Below are 20438 nucleotides of genomic sequence, written 5' to 3'. Positions count from 1 at the left end.
GTCTTTCCACTGTAAATCCTCGCTGTCGCGTCCCTGACTCCCCTCAGAGCTCCCTGCACTTTTAGGAGCCGGATCTCCAACTCCCCCTTCTCTCTCTCTCTCTCTCTCTTTCTCTTCTGTCTGCATTCTTCTCTTATCCCCTTGCTGATGTTCAGCCTCCTTACTACATCAGTGCTTCCCCCGTGCTCATCTTCTACTCATCTACCGATACACCTGATACAAGTAATGAACTCATTTTAACCCCTTTAAGCCATATATGGAGCTCCTTATCAGTCTCTTACTCAATCTCAATCTCTTTATGTATATAATTATATAGCTCATATATTAGTTTTAGCTAATTATAGCTAAATGTATGTTAACATATGCCACTAATTAACCACATTAGAAGCTTGTATTTTCCTATATTTTCACGCCAGCTTAAATGATCAGATCGCTGATTCAAATCCCGTTCATGTAGCTTGCCATCAGCTGCCGGAGCCCAGCTGTAGGTAGATGGTGCCCTTTACCCTCGTCACTACTAGGGTGATGTGGATCAGCACAATGCGTCTGTGAGCTGATGTATCGGAACTGAGTCGCTGCGCTGTGATGCTACTCAGCAGCGCTGCAGTTGTAAAAGAGACGGTGGCTGACTTCACATTTATCAGAGGAGGCGTGTGCTAGTCTTCACCCTCCTGGTGTTGGGGCATTACTAGTGACAGGAGGAGCCCTAATAAGGAGGTTGAGTATTTGGCCTTGTCAAATGTGGAGAAAATAGCTGACGTCCAACCATCTGTGTCTCACTGCTATCAGAGGCACACTGCTTCTAAACCCATACATCACTCAATGCCCAATTTTAAATTTAAGCTGAAGGTGAATCAGAAACAAATCATGGGGTTTAGTGCCGCTTTAACTTGACTGATTGCAGTAGAGTAGAGAAAACAGTAAGATATAAGATATGCAGATCATGGCCGAATACTGTACCAGGATTGGGGAATGCTGTGCTGCAGTATAATACAGTAATGCATTAATCTCTGTCTTTTTTTCTTCTGTAATATCAGCCATTCTCCAGTTCTGCTCGCTGCTTCTACACAATCTCTCTCTCTCTCTCTCTCTCTCTCTCTCTCTCTCTCTCTGTGTGTGAGTGTGTTTTGGTTTTGGGCAGAGGTAGAGGGGAGTTGGAGTTCAGCTTCATTTCTGACACATTGGCTCATTATCGCTAGGCCTCTGCCTGGACCTGCGGCAACACCAACAGGTGATCCCTGGGGCAGGAGAGAAACAGGAAGTGGGCTGCATGTGGTGGAGACAGTTCACCAGCGGCAGAGTCTGACTCCGCCCACTCGGCTCTTAGCGCATGGCCAAGGCCGTGCCAATCAATAGGCAGAGGGGAGAGTTGATCATACTATAGAGAGAGAGAGAGAGAAAGAGGGTGAGAGAGAGAAAGAGACTGTGAGAGAGAGAGGGCAAAAGAGAAAGGACGAGAAAGAGAGGGAGAGAGAGACAGAAAGAGGGTGAGAGAGAGAGAGAGGGAGGGAGAGAGAGAGACATAAAGAGAGGACAAGAGGGAGGAAGAAGGGAGGTAAAGAGAGAGTAAAAGAGAGAAAGGACGAGAAAGAGGGTGAGAGAGAGAGGGAGGGAGAGAGAGACAGAAAGAGAGGACAAGAGAGAGGGAGAAGAGAGGGAAAGAGAGAGTAAGAGAGAGAGGACGAGAAAGAGAAGGCGAGAGAGTGAGTGAAAGAGAGAGAGAGACAGAAAGAGGAGGAGAGAGAGAGAAAAGAGAGGGGAAGAGAGAGTGTAAGGTATGTTAATGTATATTTTTTATATCTATTGTTTTTTTTACCATTTACATATATATATAAACTACTTATTTCATTGCTTTGGCAAAAGTTGTTAATTGCAATTCATGCCAATAAAGCTATTTAAAATTTAACTTGAAATTGAAAGAGAGAGAGAGAGAGAGAGAGAGAGAGAGAGGACATTCTGTACCCCATATGTGAGGATTTTTAAGATGAAGAGTAGTAAAATCCCCAATAGGTCCTTATATGAGCATGTATAGTTATATTGTTTTGTATATACAAATGTAATTGACCTGGACTGTAATATCATACCTTCATCACAAGTCCTAAATCCCAATAAAGATAACTCATTCAAATGAATCCGAAATGAAAAGAAAAAAGAGTTTTAATAACTGCTGTTACTCCGTTGAGCAGCAATAACTTCAAACAAATGTTTCCGGTAACTGGTGATCCATCCTGCACAACAGACTAAAGAAATTTTGGCCCATTCTCCCACAAACCTGTTCCAACTCCACGTGATTTTCTTAAGCTTCCTTGTATGACCTTGTATAAGCTTCTTTGTAGATTAGGGTTGTTGTCTTGCTGCGTGGCCCACTAAACTACGGACATCATTTCTCCCAAATATCAAGTAAAATATTGTCATTTAGAGCATTTATTTGCAGAAAATGAGAAATGGCTGAAATAATAAAAAAGATGCAGAGCTTTCTGACCTCAAGTAATGCAAAGAAAACAATGCAAAGAATTTTCATAAAGTTTTAAGAGTTCAGAAATCAATATTTGGTGGAATAATCCTGGATTTAATCACAATATCGTGCATCTTGGCATGTGCTCCTCCACCAGTCTTACACACTGCTTTTGGATAACTTTATGCCATTATTCCTGGTGCAAAAATTAAAGTTGTTTAGCTTGGTTTGATGGCTTGTGGTCATCCATCTTCTTCTTGATTATATTCCAGAGGTTTTCAATTGGAAAAAATCAAAGTAACTCATAATTTTTAGGTGTTTTCTTATATTTTTTCAGGCTGTATATCCTTTTCACTTATAGCACACGATGACGTGGCTCTGCTGTCAGCTCCAGTAGTGTTCAATCAATGATAAACAGTCACCCCACAGTCATCCCACACTCACATGCACTACTATTTAACTATTTCTCTAATCTACTGCCATCACAAACACAGGCATACACAAACATGAGTGGAAATAAAGTGTTAACACTTCCTGTTTTCACGTCCATTAGAGATGTGGTGCTATCAAATATTGATCTGATGTAAAAAGACTGACCAGAGCCTATTAATTACACCATCATTAGGGGATAACAAACACAAAAAACACAGAAAAAAACAAGATGCTCTGAGTGGAAAACTAGTGGCTGTTTCAGATAGAGAGAAATGATCAGTTTTGGCTTCTTAATTTTTTGCTCAGTTGAAATGTATCAGTTATAGAGCGCCATCTAGTGTTTGTTAAAGTGTAGCTCTAAATATCGTACATTTTTCCTGCTTTACAGTATTTGTGTACACTTTTCTGATAGAATGGTCAAATATACAATTATTATTGATTTAACAGAAGTATAAATAAACTGAATAAATTGGACTTGTAGTAGACATATCCCTATGTACTAGTAGTGCATCTCAAAAAATTAGAATATCATTGAAAAGTTACTTTATTTCAGTAATACAGTTTAAAATGTAAAACTTAAATATATAGTATATAGATGTATTACACACAGAGTGATCTATTTTAAGCGTTTTTTATTTTATTGTTGATGATTATGATTATGTCTTACAGCCAATGAAAACCCAAAAATCAGTGAATATTATATAAGACCCACTAGTACGTTTGGCAGTGTGGGCAGTGTGCCAAGTCCTGTTGGAAAATGAAATGCGCATCTACAAGTTGTCAGCAGAAGGAAGCATGGAGTGCTGTAAGATTTTGAGGGAAAACAAAACTGCACTGACTTTGGACTTGTTATAACACAGTGGATCAACACCAGCATTTATTTTTTTTTATGTGTTTAGGTAAAAAAAAAGTATATATTTTCCAAACTATAATTAATTAAAAGTGTGTTGTCTTTAAAAGGGTATAAATGCTTGTTATGATATTCTATTCTCATTATGTCAGAGTTATTTTATGGTCTTTAAAAGATCTTGATATTGTTTATAACAACATATTATCGGCATAAAAAACACACACACATATATATACAGGAGTTGGACAATGAAACTGAAACACCTGTCATTTTAGTGTGGGAGGTTTCATGGTTAAATTGGAGCAGCCTGGTGGCCAATCTTCATTAATTGCACATTGCACCAGTAAGAGCAGAGTGTGAAGGTTCAATTAGCAGGGTAAGAGCATTAAGTTTTGCTCTAAATATTGCAATGCACACAACATTATGGGTGACATACCAGAGTTCAAAAGAGGACAAATTGTTGGTGCACGTCTTGCTGGAGCATCTGTGATCAAGAGAGCAAGTCTTTGTGATGCATTAAGACACACGGTATCCAGGGTAATGTCAGCATACTACCAAGAAGGACCAACCACATCCAACAGGATTAACTGTGGACACTGTAAGAGGAAGCTGCCTGAAAAGGATGTTCGGGTGCTAACCCGGATTGTATCCAAAAAACATAAAACCACGGCTGAACAAATCACGGCAGAATTCAATGTGCCCCTCAACTCTCCTGTTTCCACCAGAACTGTCCGTCAGGACAATAAATTATTGTGGTCTAAAACCAGGAGTTTCAGTTTCATTGTCCAACCCCTGTAAATATATATATATATATATATATATATATATATATATATATATATATATATATATATACTTTGTATGTCTGACCTTTTCCAGAGTAAGTTTGCACTTGTTGTATGTAATAAGTAGGTAAAAGTGGGACACAATCAGTGCGTTTTGCTTTCAGTTCACTTTTTTTTACTGAAGTGTAGAAAAAAATGATTTGTTTGTTGTTTTATACAAGCTACCTGCCTGCTCTTCCCTATAAATGACTAATATATATAAAAAAAAAATCTTAGCTGTTACCTATAATAAACAAATCATCAGTATAAACAGTGTGTTTAAATGTTACAGCTTACCCCGTCTCTGGGGTTAATTATAACAGATGGAGGATCTGGTTGTGACACTTGCCTTAAAGACTGGTTAATTAATACAAGCACAATCAACTCATTAAAATTCTATGTTGTTTGCACCAAATGACCTTTAAACCTAAATACATAAAAAAACATCTGCATCCGAGTGAGCGTGATTAGTGAGAATATACCGGGTCCAACCGTGACCTTGTTTAGTGCTACACAAAATCAGCAGGATATAATTGAAATGTTTTATTCTAATTGCATCATTAGTATTGTATGCTTTGATTGCATCTGCAGATAAATAATTAACACTTCATTCAACATCAGTTGCTGAATTAAAATCATGCTCATACTCATAAATCATAATCATTGTTTTAATGTAAACACACTTCTTGTTTAGTTTACAGTATATAAATAAGTATTGCAAATAAAATAGGCCTGTTCGGACTTGAAGCATAGTCTAACCAATATGTAGAGTTCTTGTATGATACTCTTATCATTTTTTCATTAACTGGTGTTTCGTAAATCCTAGGGGTGGGCGATATGGCCCTAAAATTATATCACAATTTTAATGGTATTTTTGCGATAACGATACTTCTGGCAATATGTCAAAACACTCAATTAAAAAATATATATTTTAAAAATACACTGCTGCAACAAAATTAACCCTTGTGTGGTGTTCATATTTTTGTTACTCGTTTACTTTGTTATTTGTATTTAATTCAGCAAAATTAAGCAATTTTACATTAAAATGCTTTACACATGCTCGCTTCACCTAAATTGCAAGCAATATAAACAGCTCACATGGTTAATATTTGCCCTTTACCTTTCTTATGTTACATTTCTTTTAAAAAGTGCTACTCTTTTTTTTATTCGTTTTTTTAATAAAATGTAAAAGAAAATGAATTAAACTCAAGATATGAGTAGAACATTTGTTTAGTTTCAAATTTACAAATGAAGCAATGTTTATTAGCCCTTGGCCAAACATACTGTATGTAATATAAATGTGTGTGTGTGTGTGTGGGGGGGGTGTACAGTGTGTGTTTATCGAAAATGTGTTTTGATATATGTTTTTCACAAAAAATGAGCCAATGCCAATGAGTTTGAGTTAGAATTTTTTTTTTTGTATCATTTGATGAAAAATGAAAACAGGTCCCACAGACCCGAACACCACACAAGGGTTAAAATTAAAATGTTATAATTGCATACGATATGATATGGCACATTCCTGACTGAGATATTAAAAAATACAAACATTTTTATCAGATTTGTAACAGAAATCAATGATCCAAAATGATCAGTCATGATATTAATAATAATGCACTCCAAATATCTCCATATATCCAGGATTAAAGTAAAATATAATAATATAGATATATAATGGGAAATGAGAAGAGTGTGATTTTTTCTTTTGCTAAAAACAGCAAAAAAGCCATATAGTCGTATATTGTCGTATAATATTGCTTACGATATGATATATCACACCTGTAGTAAATCCTTAGAAAAATATATAATACAAAAATTCACACTAAGCTTTTATATACAGCTAGCTGCTTAATAAATACTCCGCTTTGGAGCAGCAGTGAGCTCTAGCATCAGTTAAGAGTAAAGTAAAGCAGTGCTGAGTCCACCTCCAGCTGATTAGAGTAGGTCAGAGTTCTGCTGACTCAGTGTCTGGCTCTGTGTAGTACAGTTTTTTACAGATTTGCTTTTTGCTGACTCGTTCTCCTCTCCTCTCCTCTTTCAGTTCTATGTCACCATTCAGTATTGAGAGCATGCGACGCCCTCGGCGGTCCGAATCACCAGACTCCAAGAAGAGGCGCATTCACAGGTGTGACTTTGAGGGCTGCAATAAAGTTTACACCAAGAGCTCCCACCTGAAAGCACATCGGAGGACACACACAGGTAAGTCGCACAAAGAGATGCATGTTCAAATTATTAATTCATTACATTACATTACAGTATATTTGACACACGCTTTTATGCAAAGCGACTTACAAATAATGATGTTCATTTAGCAATCGAGGACATAGAAGTTTAAGGCAAAAAATTACAAATAAATAAAAAACTTAGGCAGGGCCTAAAGGAAGCCAAAGGGAAATAGTGGGATAGAGGAGGAAAACAGGAGGGAAACATTCTTTTTTTTTTCTTTGAAAAATCCATCCATCCACAAAAGATAGAAGTTAAAGGAGAACTCCAGTGTGTTCCAACTTGGGTTGTAGAGAATCATGATAGCAAGTACAAACTTTTCTCAAATAGTCTACCTCCATTCTCCATCAGCATTTCGAAATATAGCTTCTTTTTTTTTTTTAGGTGATGCTTAGAACAGCCATACAATATTAGTAATAGGGGCATAGCATTGTCCAAGCAAAGGAATCACTAAAATTATTAATTTTTACACTATTAACAAGCTCAAAGTCGCTCCACACTTCATTAGTAGAGTTCAGAGGATGCTCACATCTAAAACGTGACACTGAGAACTTCAAAATGTTAAAAAAGAGACTGTTTATAGACACAGTACCTTCAAGTAGTTCTCCGGCTGACGACATCTTGTCACGATTTGTTGTTAATAGATGTGTGTGTATTTTACCGCTGGTTTCACTGGGAGTTGTATTGAAGAACTAACTAGCATTGTGCTTTGATGTTTTTTAAATATACAGTACTGTGGTTTTAGGCACTTGTGGGATTTTCAGTAAAGATAAAGCTTCTTATCTGTGAAGTAAGTGTTTATTATCTCAGTAAAACACTAACTTAGCATTACAATAAATACAAACAGCAAATTCACAAAAAACAGCCCTTAAAACATCTCCTAATATCTCTTAATCTGAGTGTAATATAGTTTAATAGAGTTATTTCTAGTTCTCGTCATATTAATTAACACCTGGTTTGGTAAATGAGTAAATGTGGTGAATCAGGTGAGCTGCTGACGGAACTGAACATAATATACACATGCTGGCTCAGGCGAGGAGCATCCAGGAGAAATCTGGAATCTCTACACTTCAGCTTGGATCACAGGATATAACATACTTAGTTAAAAATTAGAATTCCTTCTTATGTTTTACTGTATGCATACTTTATGCGTCTGTTTAAATCATATGTGGTGCTTTTTTCAGGTTAAAACACTCATATTGCTGAGATAAATGGATTAGTGTAATTTGCTTTGGTGCCTAAAACTTTTACACAGTACTGTATAAAAATAAATAAAAGCGAATTTCAGTTCAATAATAGCGAAGTGAAATCAAATAAATGTACTTTCATTTGAAAACACTTGCACTTTTTGCTTTTGCACGATTTGAGAGAGAGAGATTGAGTAAGAATGAGCATCAGGTGCGTCTGTCAAATTCTCAAACAGCAGAGTGAGTGTTTATACTAAGAGAAGGTGCCAAAAATTTCTATAAGTTAAAAATCACCCATTAGATTAGTACATTTGAATAATTAGATAAAAAATAATTTACCTGGTCTTTTTTTCTCTCACGCAGGTGAGAAGCCATACAAATGCACGTGGGACGGCTGCACGTGGAAGTTCGCTCGCTCGGACGAGTTGACGCGGCACTACCGGAAGCACACGGGGGTCAAGCCCTTTAAATGTGCGGACTGCGACCGCAGCTTCTCGCGCTCGGACCACCTGGCCCTGCACCGCCGCAGGCACATGCTGGTGTGAGCCCGGTCCTCTTCACTTGCACACAAAAAGAAGGCCCACCCACCCACACACACTTTCTCTCTCTCTTTCGACACACACACACACACACCTGCGCGCGTGCACGCCGGGGCGGGGGGAGCTGGGTTTCTCCCCCTGTACTCGTTCAGCTGGGCTGGACGATGGGTAGATGTTTGTGACCCGGACCCTGGTTGAGGAGAAATAGAGAAAGAGGAAAGAGGGAAGAATAAATAGGTTTTATAGGAGGAGCTGGAACAGGGTTCGCCCCGAGGATGGAAGAGGAAGGAAGAGGTTGGCCTACAGACTTGGGGTCTCTTTTCAAAGGTGTTCAGGATGGATGTTCTTCGACTCGGGCAGCTGCTCGCTGGTCCTTGAGTGAAGTTTGTTCTGTCTGCAGTTTGTTTGTCTGAATTTTCTTTTGTTCGGCATCTTCTTTTTTGTTTTTGTTGTTCAAAACGGCTGCTTCCTCTCGTCACGTGACAATGTGAAGAACTTCAGAATTTTAAGAATTTTGAGAATTTTAAGAATTTTAAGAATTTTGAGAATTTTCAGAATTTCAGAATTTCGGAACATAATGGCTGCGTTCACACCATCCTTCTTTTTTTTTGGACCTGGGCTACAATCGGGCTACAAAGGTGGAGCGGGAACAGTTGTGGATTAAGCTCCTTCAGAAACAAGAACAACAGTATTGTTGCCAACACTGATGTCCTGCCTGGGCTCGTGGAACAGCTTCTTTCCACAACAGTCCAGAAGCCCAAGATTTTCTTTTCTTTTCTTTTTTTTTGTTTTCTTCCCACAGGTCTTTACCACAGGTCAATCAGCAAACCAGCGAATGAGATTACATTCACACTTACACACACACACACACAGCAGGCAACACATCATATATCGACTCACAGTTCACTGTGGCTGTGCGCTTTGGTTCTCCTCGTCCTGATGTTGGTTTTTACATCAAAAACGAGAAAATATTTCTTTTTTTTTTTTTGGATATTCAAAGCACAGGCACTGAAGTGTGTGGAGTACGCGCGGCTTTATGGACTCTTAGGCGGGCCTTAGGACTCCACTTTGGCGACACTTCAGGTTCCCCGCCCCTTCGGTTCGTATTGGTGCATTCTGTTCTGTGATCAGCGAGTTAAGTGCAATTGTACACGATCCATACATAGACGTTTCAGTATGAGATTATTATTTTGCTTTTTCTATTAATATTATTATTATTATTGTTATTATTTCCATTATGTACCCCCTCTTCTGTATATTAATTATTCTTACTTTGAAACTTTGAAAGCTGAGAGCTTGGAATAGGATGGGCCCCTGGAATCAACAGCACAGCAGTGTGCTCTCAACAGTATTATATTATATTATATTATAGTCAATACATCCCAACACAAAAGCAACCCCTTCCTAAAACAGATACAGGATACAGAGAAAGCGCTGAACCTCCACCATGTTTGATGTTTCACGGATGTTTCACTGCTGAATGCCCATCTTGTTTTAGTTTTAGGTTTTTTTTTTTTAGTTCAGTAAATTGGGGTACAAGCAGAATCGTACTAATGTTGGCCTTTGATTTGATTGTGTGATCCTTTGTTTTTTTATATTTTATTGTACTTGAACAGACAATACACGCCAGGAGAGCAATACACTCACTCAAGAGCAAACTGGGGAGTCTGCTCTGATGTCAGAGGGCTTTCTTACAAAAAAAAAAAAAAAAAACATGGACTGGACAAATCTTTGGCTTTCTATCAGTGCCACTTGGTTTTCTATACTGCAGAATCTTCTATATTTGTAATGGATTTGTAGCTCTGACATTTTGGACATTCAGTATAAAAAATGAAAAAAAAAAGTCTCAACCACAAGTAGGATTTGATTTGCGTTGGAATAAGTTGATTTAAGTGTAAATGTAAATCAGTACAGAGCAGCAGGGTTTCCCCAAATGAAGCTGGATTTGTCCCCTTTTATACCCATCTGATTCTCCAGAGATAATTCAGTTTAATATCAGTTTTTGGCATTTTAAACTTGTGAACATATGTTTTGTTAGTATTACAAGTATTACAAGTTACTCTCAGTCCTCTTATCGTATCGTATTGTGTTTAAATGCATTAACTAATGCATTAATACACATCCATACATTTAAAAATTGACTTCTAATAGTGATTTTAAAAGACATACAATCATTTCTAGACCCTCTGGTTTGCAAATTGGTACACTAAACACCATATATATACAAGCTAGTAAGTGTTATGTGGTTTTAGCAGTTTTAGCTATTTTACAAGTTGGCCACTAGAGGGCAGTCACTTCATGGAAGTTTGATAAAGAATAGAGGCTAATTAAATTATTCAGAAATAAGAGATTAATAATATAGAGGTTTATATATTCATATATTCTTATTGGGCTGGAAAAGAAAAGAAAAGAAAAAAAGAAGAACATCAGTGAGGTTATTTTATATAATGATGGTATGTTTGTCCATTTATACCAGAAGATAAATTATAAAGATAAAGATGAACACTACATTAACTGAATATGAAATATCAGATAATATGTACGGGACAACTAAGGTGACATCGTGTAAAAAAAAAGAAAGAAAAAAGTGTGGCCACACATTAAATTAAGGCATGGGAACAAGATTTTAATGGATTGTAACAAGAAAATTAAGGCCTGTGAATGAGATAATTAAGTCATGGCCATGACTTATTAAGGCATGGAAACGAGATCCTAATGCATTAGAATAGATAACTAAGGCGAGGGAACGAGATCCTAAGAAATGGGAATGAGATAATTAAGGTGTGTGAATGAGATAATTCAGTTGTGGCCACGACTTTTTAATGCGTGGGAATGAGATCATTAAGACGTGCGAATGAGATAATTAAGTTGTGGCCACAAATTATTAAGGCATGTAAATGAGATAATTAAGTCATAGCAAGAGAATAACGCATGCTTTTCTGTAAATTAATTCTCATGGAGAAACTGAATATCTCATTCCCACGCATTAGGATCTCAATCCCATGCCTTAATGATATAATCCCCATACATTAGGATCTTGCCCCATGCCTTAATTATCTTGTTCCCACACATTAGGTTCTAAGCCTTAATAAGTCATGGCCATGCATTCTATTTTTTTAACACGATGTCACCTTAGGTGCTCAGTAGAAACGCAAAAAGCTTGTATCTCTAAAATAGCAACTTCATAGTAGCAGGGAAAGCCTTATATTTCAGAGGAAGTCCATGTGCATTATATGAATCAATTTTATTCATATTCAAAGCATTTCTATTGGTCCATTCATCTCGAGAGTTTGAAATAATATGAAGAACAGCTGCCAGATTTTGGCTAGGTCAAAAAATGAAAAATGCAAAAAGAAGAAAATGGAGATAAAAGTTTTTTTTTATTATTATTATTTTGCATATTTTTCCTAAATGCATCACATTGCCCAATGTAAAACTGGCATGTGGTCACACAGACAGCAGACGTCGTGTGAACGGCTCATCTTTTAGTTCTGTGGCTTTCTGTTCCACCAGCGATGCACTTTCAATAGGCCAGTACAAGCCTCAGTGATACATCTTCAGATTTACACACACACATGCACACACACACTCACATTTTCATGCACACTGCTGATGAAATATCTGTCCTATCTCAAATAAATCGAGGTCAAAAAGAATCAGTTTTGTGGAAATGCTGTAAAAGGAATGTGTCCATTAGAAATTCAACACGACCAACCGCGTCTCCTGCTCTTTGAGTTCTAAAGTATTATCATTATTACGTTCTATTTTTGTTCTTGTTGTTGTTGCTGTATCGCTGCGTATCGTTTAGTTTGTGTACACATGCGTGTTTCCTGTGGTATATGGGCTCAAGCATATCATCAGCACCTTGTTTTTGAATGAAGAATGAATATGAAATGAATTATTTTCATTTAGACACAACATTAATCACCAGTGTATCTTCTTTATCATCTTATAATGTATTTTTATTGTTTTGTTTTCTGAGGCATTTTTGTTTTTTCTGCGATGTGGGGCACTTCATCTGCATATGACTATTTTCTGTACAAAGAGATCTTTTGAAATGTTGTAATATATGTGAAAGTGAAAGTTATTACTCAGTTTTACAGGCTGTAAATACCTATTGAGAATAGGTCTTTTTATTTGTTTTGTAATTCAAGGGATTACCTTTATACATATGCAGAATGCTTTTTTTTTTTTTTGCAGAGAGCTTTGTGAACCTATTGGCCTATTGTTGATATAGCGTACAGCGTCATCTTGGACACTCACATCTCACACTTTATACGATGGAGATAAAAAAAAAATGTGATTAAACAAGCCAGTGAAATGCACAGTCGTAGTCCACACACAGTGTTCAGGAGCCGCTGCCGCATCTGCCAAGGCCGTCCGCGTTCAGCCATTTCTAATAATAATAATAATAATAATATTAATAATAATACAATAATAATAACTTGATGAAGTGTTTTTTGTAACAGCGGTATTTTGCTAAATCAAGAGAAAAACAACCTCCTTTAATGAATGTTCCTCTCTAAACAGTATTTAAGAGCCATCAGCATTGCATTCCCTTTTGTTCTTTAGATTTTTTTTATCATTTTATTTAAATTGATTTAATCTATGGATTTCAATATTACCCAACACTTCTAATAGCAGGTCTAATTAATCCTCTATGTGCTATTAGCTGTATTTATTAGCATCTGCAATAGTGCATCAAGTAACTGGAGATCTGGGGTTCATAAGTAATTTCCAAACACATAATAAATCAGCTACATTGTTAGTTGTATTAATGCCCACTAAACACGACCTTGTTATGACCTTGTTATGACATTGTTATGTAAATTACAGTAAGTAGTATCAGGTGACTTTATCATTAACATAAATATCCAGACCGTTCTTTAATTATATATATTTTTTACTTTGTTTATATTTTTCTCCTGTTTTTCTCCCAATTTAACAATTATCCCACCCATTCAGCTGCTACTCAGCTGTATATCCCCCATCACTAGTGATGCCTCGACACAAGGAGGTTAAAGACTAGCACATGTCTCATCCGACACATGTAAAGTCCCCTAGGAGTGATGAGGGGAAAGAGCGCCATCTACCCACCCAGAGAAAGCAAGGTCAATTGTGCTCTCTCGAGGCTCTGGCAGCTGATGTCGAGCTGCATGACCGGGATTCGAACCAGCGATATAGAGGCAGCCATTGAGACCACTACACCACTCGAGACCATTCTAAAGCCTGAATATATCACCCAATATATAATCAGAATTATACCAAATCACGTGAACTGCTTTAGGAGACGGTCTGAGACGCAGTTAAACCATGTATTATAGCAGTGTAAACACGCCCATCTCTTCAACAATTAAAAACTTCTCCCAGTACAACCAAAACACCAGTAAAACCAGTACTAACTGCAGCACAGTAAGTGAATTTGCATATTCCACCCAACACAGCAATCTGATTTCAGTCTGAATAACCAATATATATATATATATACATATATATATATATATATATATATATATATATATATATATATATGTATATATATATATACATATACATATATATATATATATATATATATATATATATATATACATATACATATACATATATATATATATATATATATATATATATATATATATATATGTATATGTATATATATATATATATATATATATATATATATATATACAGTTGTGGTCAAAAGTTTACATACACTTGTAAAAAAACATAATGTTATGGCTGTCTTGAGTTTTCTACAACTCTTATTTTTCTGTGATAGAGTGATCGGAACACATACATGTTTGTCACAAAAAACAGTCATAAAATTTGGTTCTTTCATAAATTTATTATGGGTCTGCTGAAAATGTCACCAAATCTGCTGGGTCAAAAATATACATACAGCAACAAAATTTGTCAATTTTGGTGATGTAGCGAGTTGTGTCAATCAAATTAGCTTCATGTCATGGCCTCTTCACTTCTTGTAAGTGATTCTGATTGACTACAGCTGTTGACTTCTCATGAGCCCATTTAAATAGGGCTCATTTGACCCAGTGATTAGACTCAGCTACAAAAGCTACAATGGGAAAGTCAAAGGAACTCAGTGTGGATCTGAAAAAGCGAATTATTGACTTGAACAAGTCAGGGAAGTCACTTGGAGCCATTTCAAAGCAGCTACAGGTCCCAAGAGCAACTGTGCAGACAATTATACGCAAGTATAAAGTGCATGGAACAGTTGTGTCACTGCCACGATCAGGAAGAAAACGCAAGCTATCACATGCTGCCGAGAGGAGATTGGTCAGGATGGTCAAGAGTCAACCAAGAATCACCAAGAAGCAGGTCTGCAAGGATTTGGAAGCTGATGGAACACAGGTGTCAGTCTCCACAGTCAAGCGTGTTTTACATCGCCATGGACTGAGAGGCTGCCGTGCAAGAGAGAAGCCCTTGCTCCAGAAAAGGCACCTTAAGACTCGGCTGAAGTTTGCTGCTGATCACATGGACAAAGATAAAACCTTCTGGAGGAAAGTTCTCTGGTCAGACGAAACAAAAATTGAGCTGTTTGGCCACAACACCCAGCAATATGTTTGGAGGAGAAAAGGTGAGGCCTTTAATCCCAGGAACACCATGCCTACTGTCAAGCATGGTGGTGGTAGTATTATGCTCTGGGGATGTTTTGCTGCCAGTGGAACTGGTTCTTTGCAGAAAGTAAATGGGATAATGAAGAAGGAGGATTACCTCCAAATTCTGCAGGAAAACTTAAAACCATCAGCCCGAAGGTTGGGTCTTGGGCGCAGTTGGGTGTTCCAACAAGACAATGACCCAAAACACACATCAAAAGTGGTAAAGGAATGGCTAAACCAGGCTAGAATTAAGGTTTTAGAATGGCCTTCCCAAAGTCCTGACTTAAACCCCATTGAGAACATGTGGACAGTGCTAAAGAAACGGGTTCATGCAAGAAAACCATCACATTTAGCTGAACTGCACCAATTCTGTCAAGAAGAGTGGTCAAACATTCGACCTGAAGCTTGCCAGGAGCTTGTGGATGGCTACCAAAAGCGCCTAGTTGCCGTGAAAATGGCCAAGGGACATGTAACCAAATACTAATGTTGCTGTATGTATATTTTTGACCCAGCAGATTTGGTGACATTTTCAGCAGACCCATAATAAATTTATGAAAGAACCAAATTTTATGACTGTTTTTTGTGACAAACATGTATGTGTTCCGATCACTCTATCACAGAAAAATAAGAGTTGTAGAACTTATTGAAAACTCAAGACAGCCATAACATTATGTTTTTTACAAGTGTATGTAAACTTTTGACCACAACTGTATATAGCCACTATAGAAGGTGGTCTGAGATGCATTTGAGCCACATGTTATAGCAGTGTTAAACCATCCGTCTCTCCAAGATCAACAGATTCAACAACCCAAACTCTTCCCAGTACAACCAAAACACCAGTAAAACCAGTAATAATTGCAGCACAATGAGTGAATTTGCATATTCTGTCCTACACAACAATCTGATTTCGGTTTGGATAACCAGAAAAGCATTTGACTACTAAGTGTAAATCGTTGCTGTCCAATGAAAAACACTTATCTCCAAAACAGCAACTTTACAGGAGAGAGAAAAAACCTTGTTAACTTTCAATGGAAGTCAATGTAAAAATAGTTTATTTCAGGTCATTTTGAAGAATTCATCAAGAAATTTTGGCACAGTGTAAGGGACAAAAATGGAGATAAGTGTTTTTCATAGGACAGCGATGAAATGCATGGGTCTGAAAATATGATTCTCATCAGAATAGAATAATCAAAAATCCACATGAACATTAGATGAAGTGACCAGGTGTCAACATGATTTATGCTCCTTAAAATATAAATGTCCTTTTATATCAGTTTAAATGCTTAAAATTAACATTAATTATGCTCCTGTACAGTAGTACATACTGTACATGTCTGGATTTAGCCAATACGTTATCAGTATACAATATATATATATATATATATATATATATATATATATATATATATATATATATATATATATATATATACATATATATTATTATTATTATTTTTTTTCTCACTATAATGGTTGAGTTTGGTGTGATCCGCGGTTACTACAGTACTTATTAGTTACTTAGGAGTATCTAACATGTGTCTTTAACATGTGTTAAAAGAGGTATTGCGCACTTCCCGCTCTCTCTGGCATTCTTGCTTTTGTTTTTTGGCATAATTTTGTTATGGCAAACAGGGTCAAAGTTATGCAATAATAATGAAGAGTGCCTAATAAAAAAAAAAAGAAAAGAAAAGAAAAGAAAAATGCACACTTTTGGAAAAGGCGAGAAAACGGTGCCGTAAACACAGAAGTGCATCACATACCAACAATAAACCTGTACTAGACACCCAAACACTGCGTACGATGTAGAGTACAGCTCCAAGCCTACTTGTAAATGCACTGAGCCTTACGGATTGTTTGAAGACGACACCTTTAGCTAAAGCTGTGAACTCCCACGCGTTTATCACGCTGAGCAATGAGTCTTCTGTGAATCTGCTGCACAGATTTAGACGGATATTTACAGTACTTTACAGTATCACCTCAGCTGAAGGACACCTGAAGGTTTCTGCATTGTTAGGGATTCCTTTTACCTCTTTTCTATATGATACAAATCCAGAATTCATCGATTCCCGCAGTTTGGGGCCTCCCGTACGGCTGGGCGTGGAGATATTCGGTGCCTCAGTTCCCTGCAGCACCGATGTTTGGTAATTCCTCTGTGAACAGCTTGTTTCTTATTCGTATTCAATTTCGTCTGTACAATATTGCTTCTGTTCGGTATCAGCTCTTTTCATTTCTCTGCGATCTAAATACTTACTTCAATGCCTTGGTTTTCAATCCTTCTTTCAACCCCCCTCCCCTGATATTCTGTGATTATTGTTCTTGTATTTATGTATAGTGCGTGTGTATTGTAAATATATTCAGAGCGTTTCATTTTACTGCAAAAAAAAAAGTTGTGACCTTCTTGCCCTGCTTTGCTTCAAAAGGGAGTCCCTCCACACTGATAAAGAGTCCTATATCAGAGGAAGTCTCGTTTCAGTCGATTCAAAAGGTTGAAAGATCAAGTGTTGCTTTTTTTTATTATTATTTTTCAGTTCTCCAGAAGGTGTATCTACAGTAAATATTCTGTGCTTTTGCTTTTCTCTGTAGTTTATTTTTGTTTTTTTTTTGTGTTTTTTTTTCTTTTTCCTAAAGATTGAGCTGTGAATTAAAATTGAGTTTTAACATTATTATTATACTTGTATGATAATCTAATTGGAGGCATGACAGTTAATAAAGTTGCATTTTGTATGGAACTGGTTTAAAAGTTCAGTCTGATGCTTTGGTTTCTTTAGTATTGAAGTGGTGCAATAAGCTAAAAACTGCTTTTACGACTTTTTCCTATAATTGTACTGTAAATTTGGTCACTTAGCATTATTACTTAATGTAGTCTAAAGGCCTCGGCATACTTCATGCGGAGACGACGTTCGCGTGGCTCTAGCGAACAATGTGACGTAATTGCAGAGAAAACGAAAAGGCGCGGACGTCGCACAGGGGCTTCGTTCGCCGTGTCATGCACATGGAAGCTGGGCGAACTCCACGGCCGAAGACACAACGCGACAAAGGCTGTGATTGGTCGTTAAAAAAGAGGCGTGCCAAGAAAACAAACATGGCAATTTTGAAGAAAGGCTGGCTGAGCAGGTACAGCGGTACCCTCACCTTTACGATTCACACGTTTTATAGTATTTCACGTTGCCATACCGGAGCTTGTTTAGACAGAGCGCGATGGTTTTCCGGTAGTCATGAAACTAAGCTTTACTAACGTAACAGCACCACCTGCAGTTGTGGAGCATGCGAGACAGGCAAAGCGAAGCCGCAGAAAGTATGCCAGCTCGAAAGCTCGCGAAAGCACGCTTGACTTCGTGCAATGCTCACGAAATTCTTTTCGCTGGAAGTATGCCGAGGCCTTAAATCAGCTACAGGAATGTTTCTTCCAGATTTTTTTCCGAGTCTGTTATTCTCTTTTCTAACAGCAGGTGTCGCGTGTGTGCCTTGGCACTAACTAAAGCACTACACAAGTACTAAAACGTTTTTTCTTTAATAAGAAGCAAGGTATAATCAAATAAACTACATAAATAACAATAATCAATAGATTCAGACAATCTATAGAAATAATGAAAAAAAATATCATAAAATTCAGAGAATTTATAGAAATAATAATGTAAAAATATTAATCATAAAATTTAGAGAATCTATAGAAATAATAATACAAAAAATCTAACCATTCAGATAATCTACAGAAATAATAATTTAAAAATAATCAAAAGATTCAGATAATCGATAGAACTCCCTGTGTGGAAGGGACAAGTACTAAATTTTAGTGATCTTTGGGCCCTCAGATGGCAAAACTTGTACAGGAATTTTCTGTACAGGAAATCACTGCATCAGAATGTATCAACCCTTTAATATCCTCACCAAGGAAAGAAGCAATGACATTTTGCTGGTATTTTTATTTGTTTGAGACAATAATAAAAACAATTTCATTTTATTTTTTGAAAGATTATACAGGTTTTGAAACACCATAAATCCAAAAATCTGTGTGTAGTGATTAAACTTGATGAACAGTTAATATACATAAATAATCAAGAGATAACCGGTTAATATTTAGGAATGTTAGGAACGTTATAGGTCTGAGCAGAGCTTCTAATCAATCTGGTCGTCAACTTCAGGTCGTCCCTCAACTGAAACAACTGCCTCTGAAGCTGCAGCCTCCTTGTATTTGGGAAATTATTAGTAGGACTATAAAAACAATCCTGAAACACAGTGACCTCTTGTGGATTTTTTAAGACATGCCATGTCTCTGATACTGACCTAATCAGGTAGTGATTTACAATTTCTTCTAACAAAGCTATACAGTGTCTGGATGATCAGGACTGTCCAGGTTCATTCTGCCGGCAGACTTAATGGTCTATGGTTGAGTTTTCTTGGACAGCAGCTCCACATGGCCTGTAATTTTCTTCACCAACTCTGCCTCTTTGTGGTCCTGATCGATTGCTGACGGGCCCTGATCGCTGCTCCTGGGGACCCAGTTATTCTGAAAGCAGAAGGAATGCTCATACATCTACACTGAATCCTAAAATATAAGACACAGTATAGTATAAACACTATAAACAAACAGAGGTAAACATTCAGACACTGCTATAAAAAAAAAATCTGCAGTGTTAAATCAACACTGTTAGAGTTAGATTTTACACTAAGAGTGTTGATTTAACACAAGTTTGTGACCTCAAGCTGAGGCATACTTGGGTTGTGCAGCAGGACAATTATCTGAAGCTCAAAAAAACAAATTGAAGGTTTTGGAGTGGCCTAGTCAAATTCATTAAATACTGTTTTGTGAGAGAGAGAGAGAGAGAGAGAGAGAGAGAGAGAGAGAGAGAGAGAGAGAGAGAGAGAGGGCAGGTTTACTCACCCCATGAAGGCGGTAGCACACTTTGGCATAAGCTACAGAGAGGTCTGGCTCTGAGAGAACTCCCTCATACAGCACATCAATAATACACTTCAGTCTCTCCTCCTTGCTCAGCTCGACAGACAACAGTTCATGTAAATCAGCTCCTGATTCTTCACTGACTCCGGGTCCAGGTTCTCCTCTCCTCCTCCTCCTCCTCCTCTCCTGCCATTCTTCACTCCGGCCTTCCATACCTGTACAAACTGTTATCACAGCAGCGACTGTGCGCAGTGCCCGAGTTTCACTGTAAATTGAACAGGGTTGCCAGGTCCAACAAAAATATCCAGCCCAGAGTCAGTATAAAACACCATATTACAGCATGTTCCCAGTAGAAGTCCCAGTAGATGTAGCTAGATAGTATATTAAAGCAATGACAGGTAATTACAACCT

The 20438-nt window shown here is 37.3% G+C and overlaps 1 protein-coding gene across 2 annotated transcripts in view; it reads left to right on the top strand.

Moving 5' to 3' along the window:
* The window catches only part of klf12b (Kruppel-like factor 12b), a 71022-nt gene extending 57451 nt beyond the window's left edge, over nt 1-13571 (top strand). For both annotated transcript variants that reach the window (XM_007227785.4, XM_007227784.4), the window contains exons 5-6: nt 6603-6760; nt 8335-13571. In XM_007227785.4, the coding sequence (XP_007227847.3) occupies nt 6603-6760; nt 8335-8516 (340 nt within the window). In that variant the 3' untranslated portion in view covers nt 8517-13571. The remainder of the gene's footprint in view (nt 1-6602; nt 6761-8334) is intronic.
* The last annotated feature ends 6867 nt before the right edge of the window (nt 13572-20438 follow it).

Source organism: Astyanax mexicanus, chromosome 11 (genome assembly GCF_023375975.1).
Source record: "Astyanax mexicanus isolate ESR-SI-001 chromosome 11, AstMex3_surface, whole genome shotgun sequence".
NCBI classification, from domain to species: domain Eukaryota; kingdom Metazoa; phylum Chordata; class Actinopteri; order Characiformes; family Acestrorhamphidae; genus Astyanax; species Astyanax mexicanus.
The sequence above is the reverse complement of the archived record's forward strand: the minus strand, read 5'-3'. Positions and strand labels throughout refer to the sequence as shown.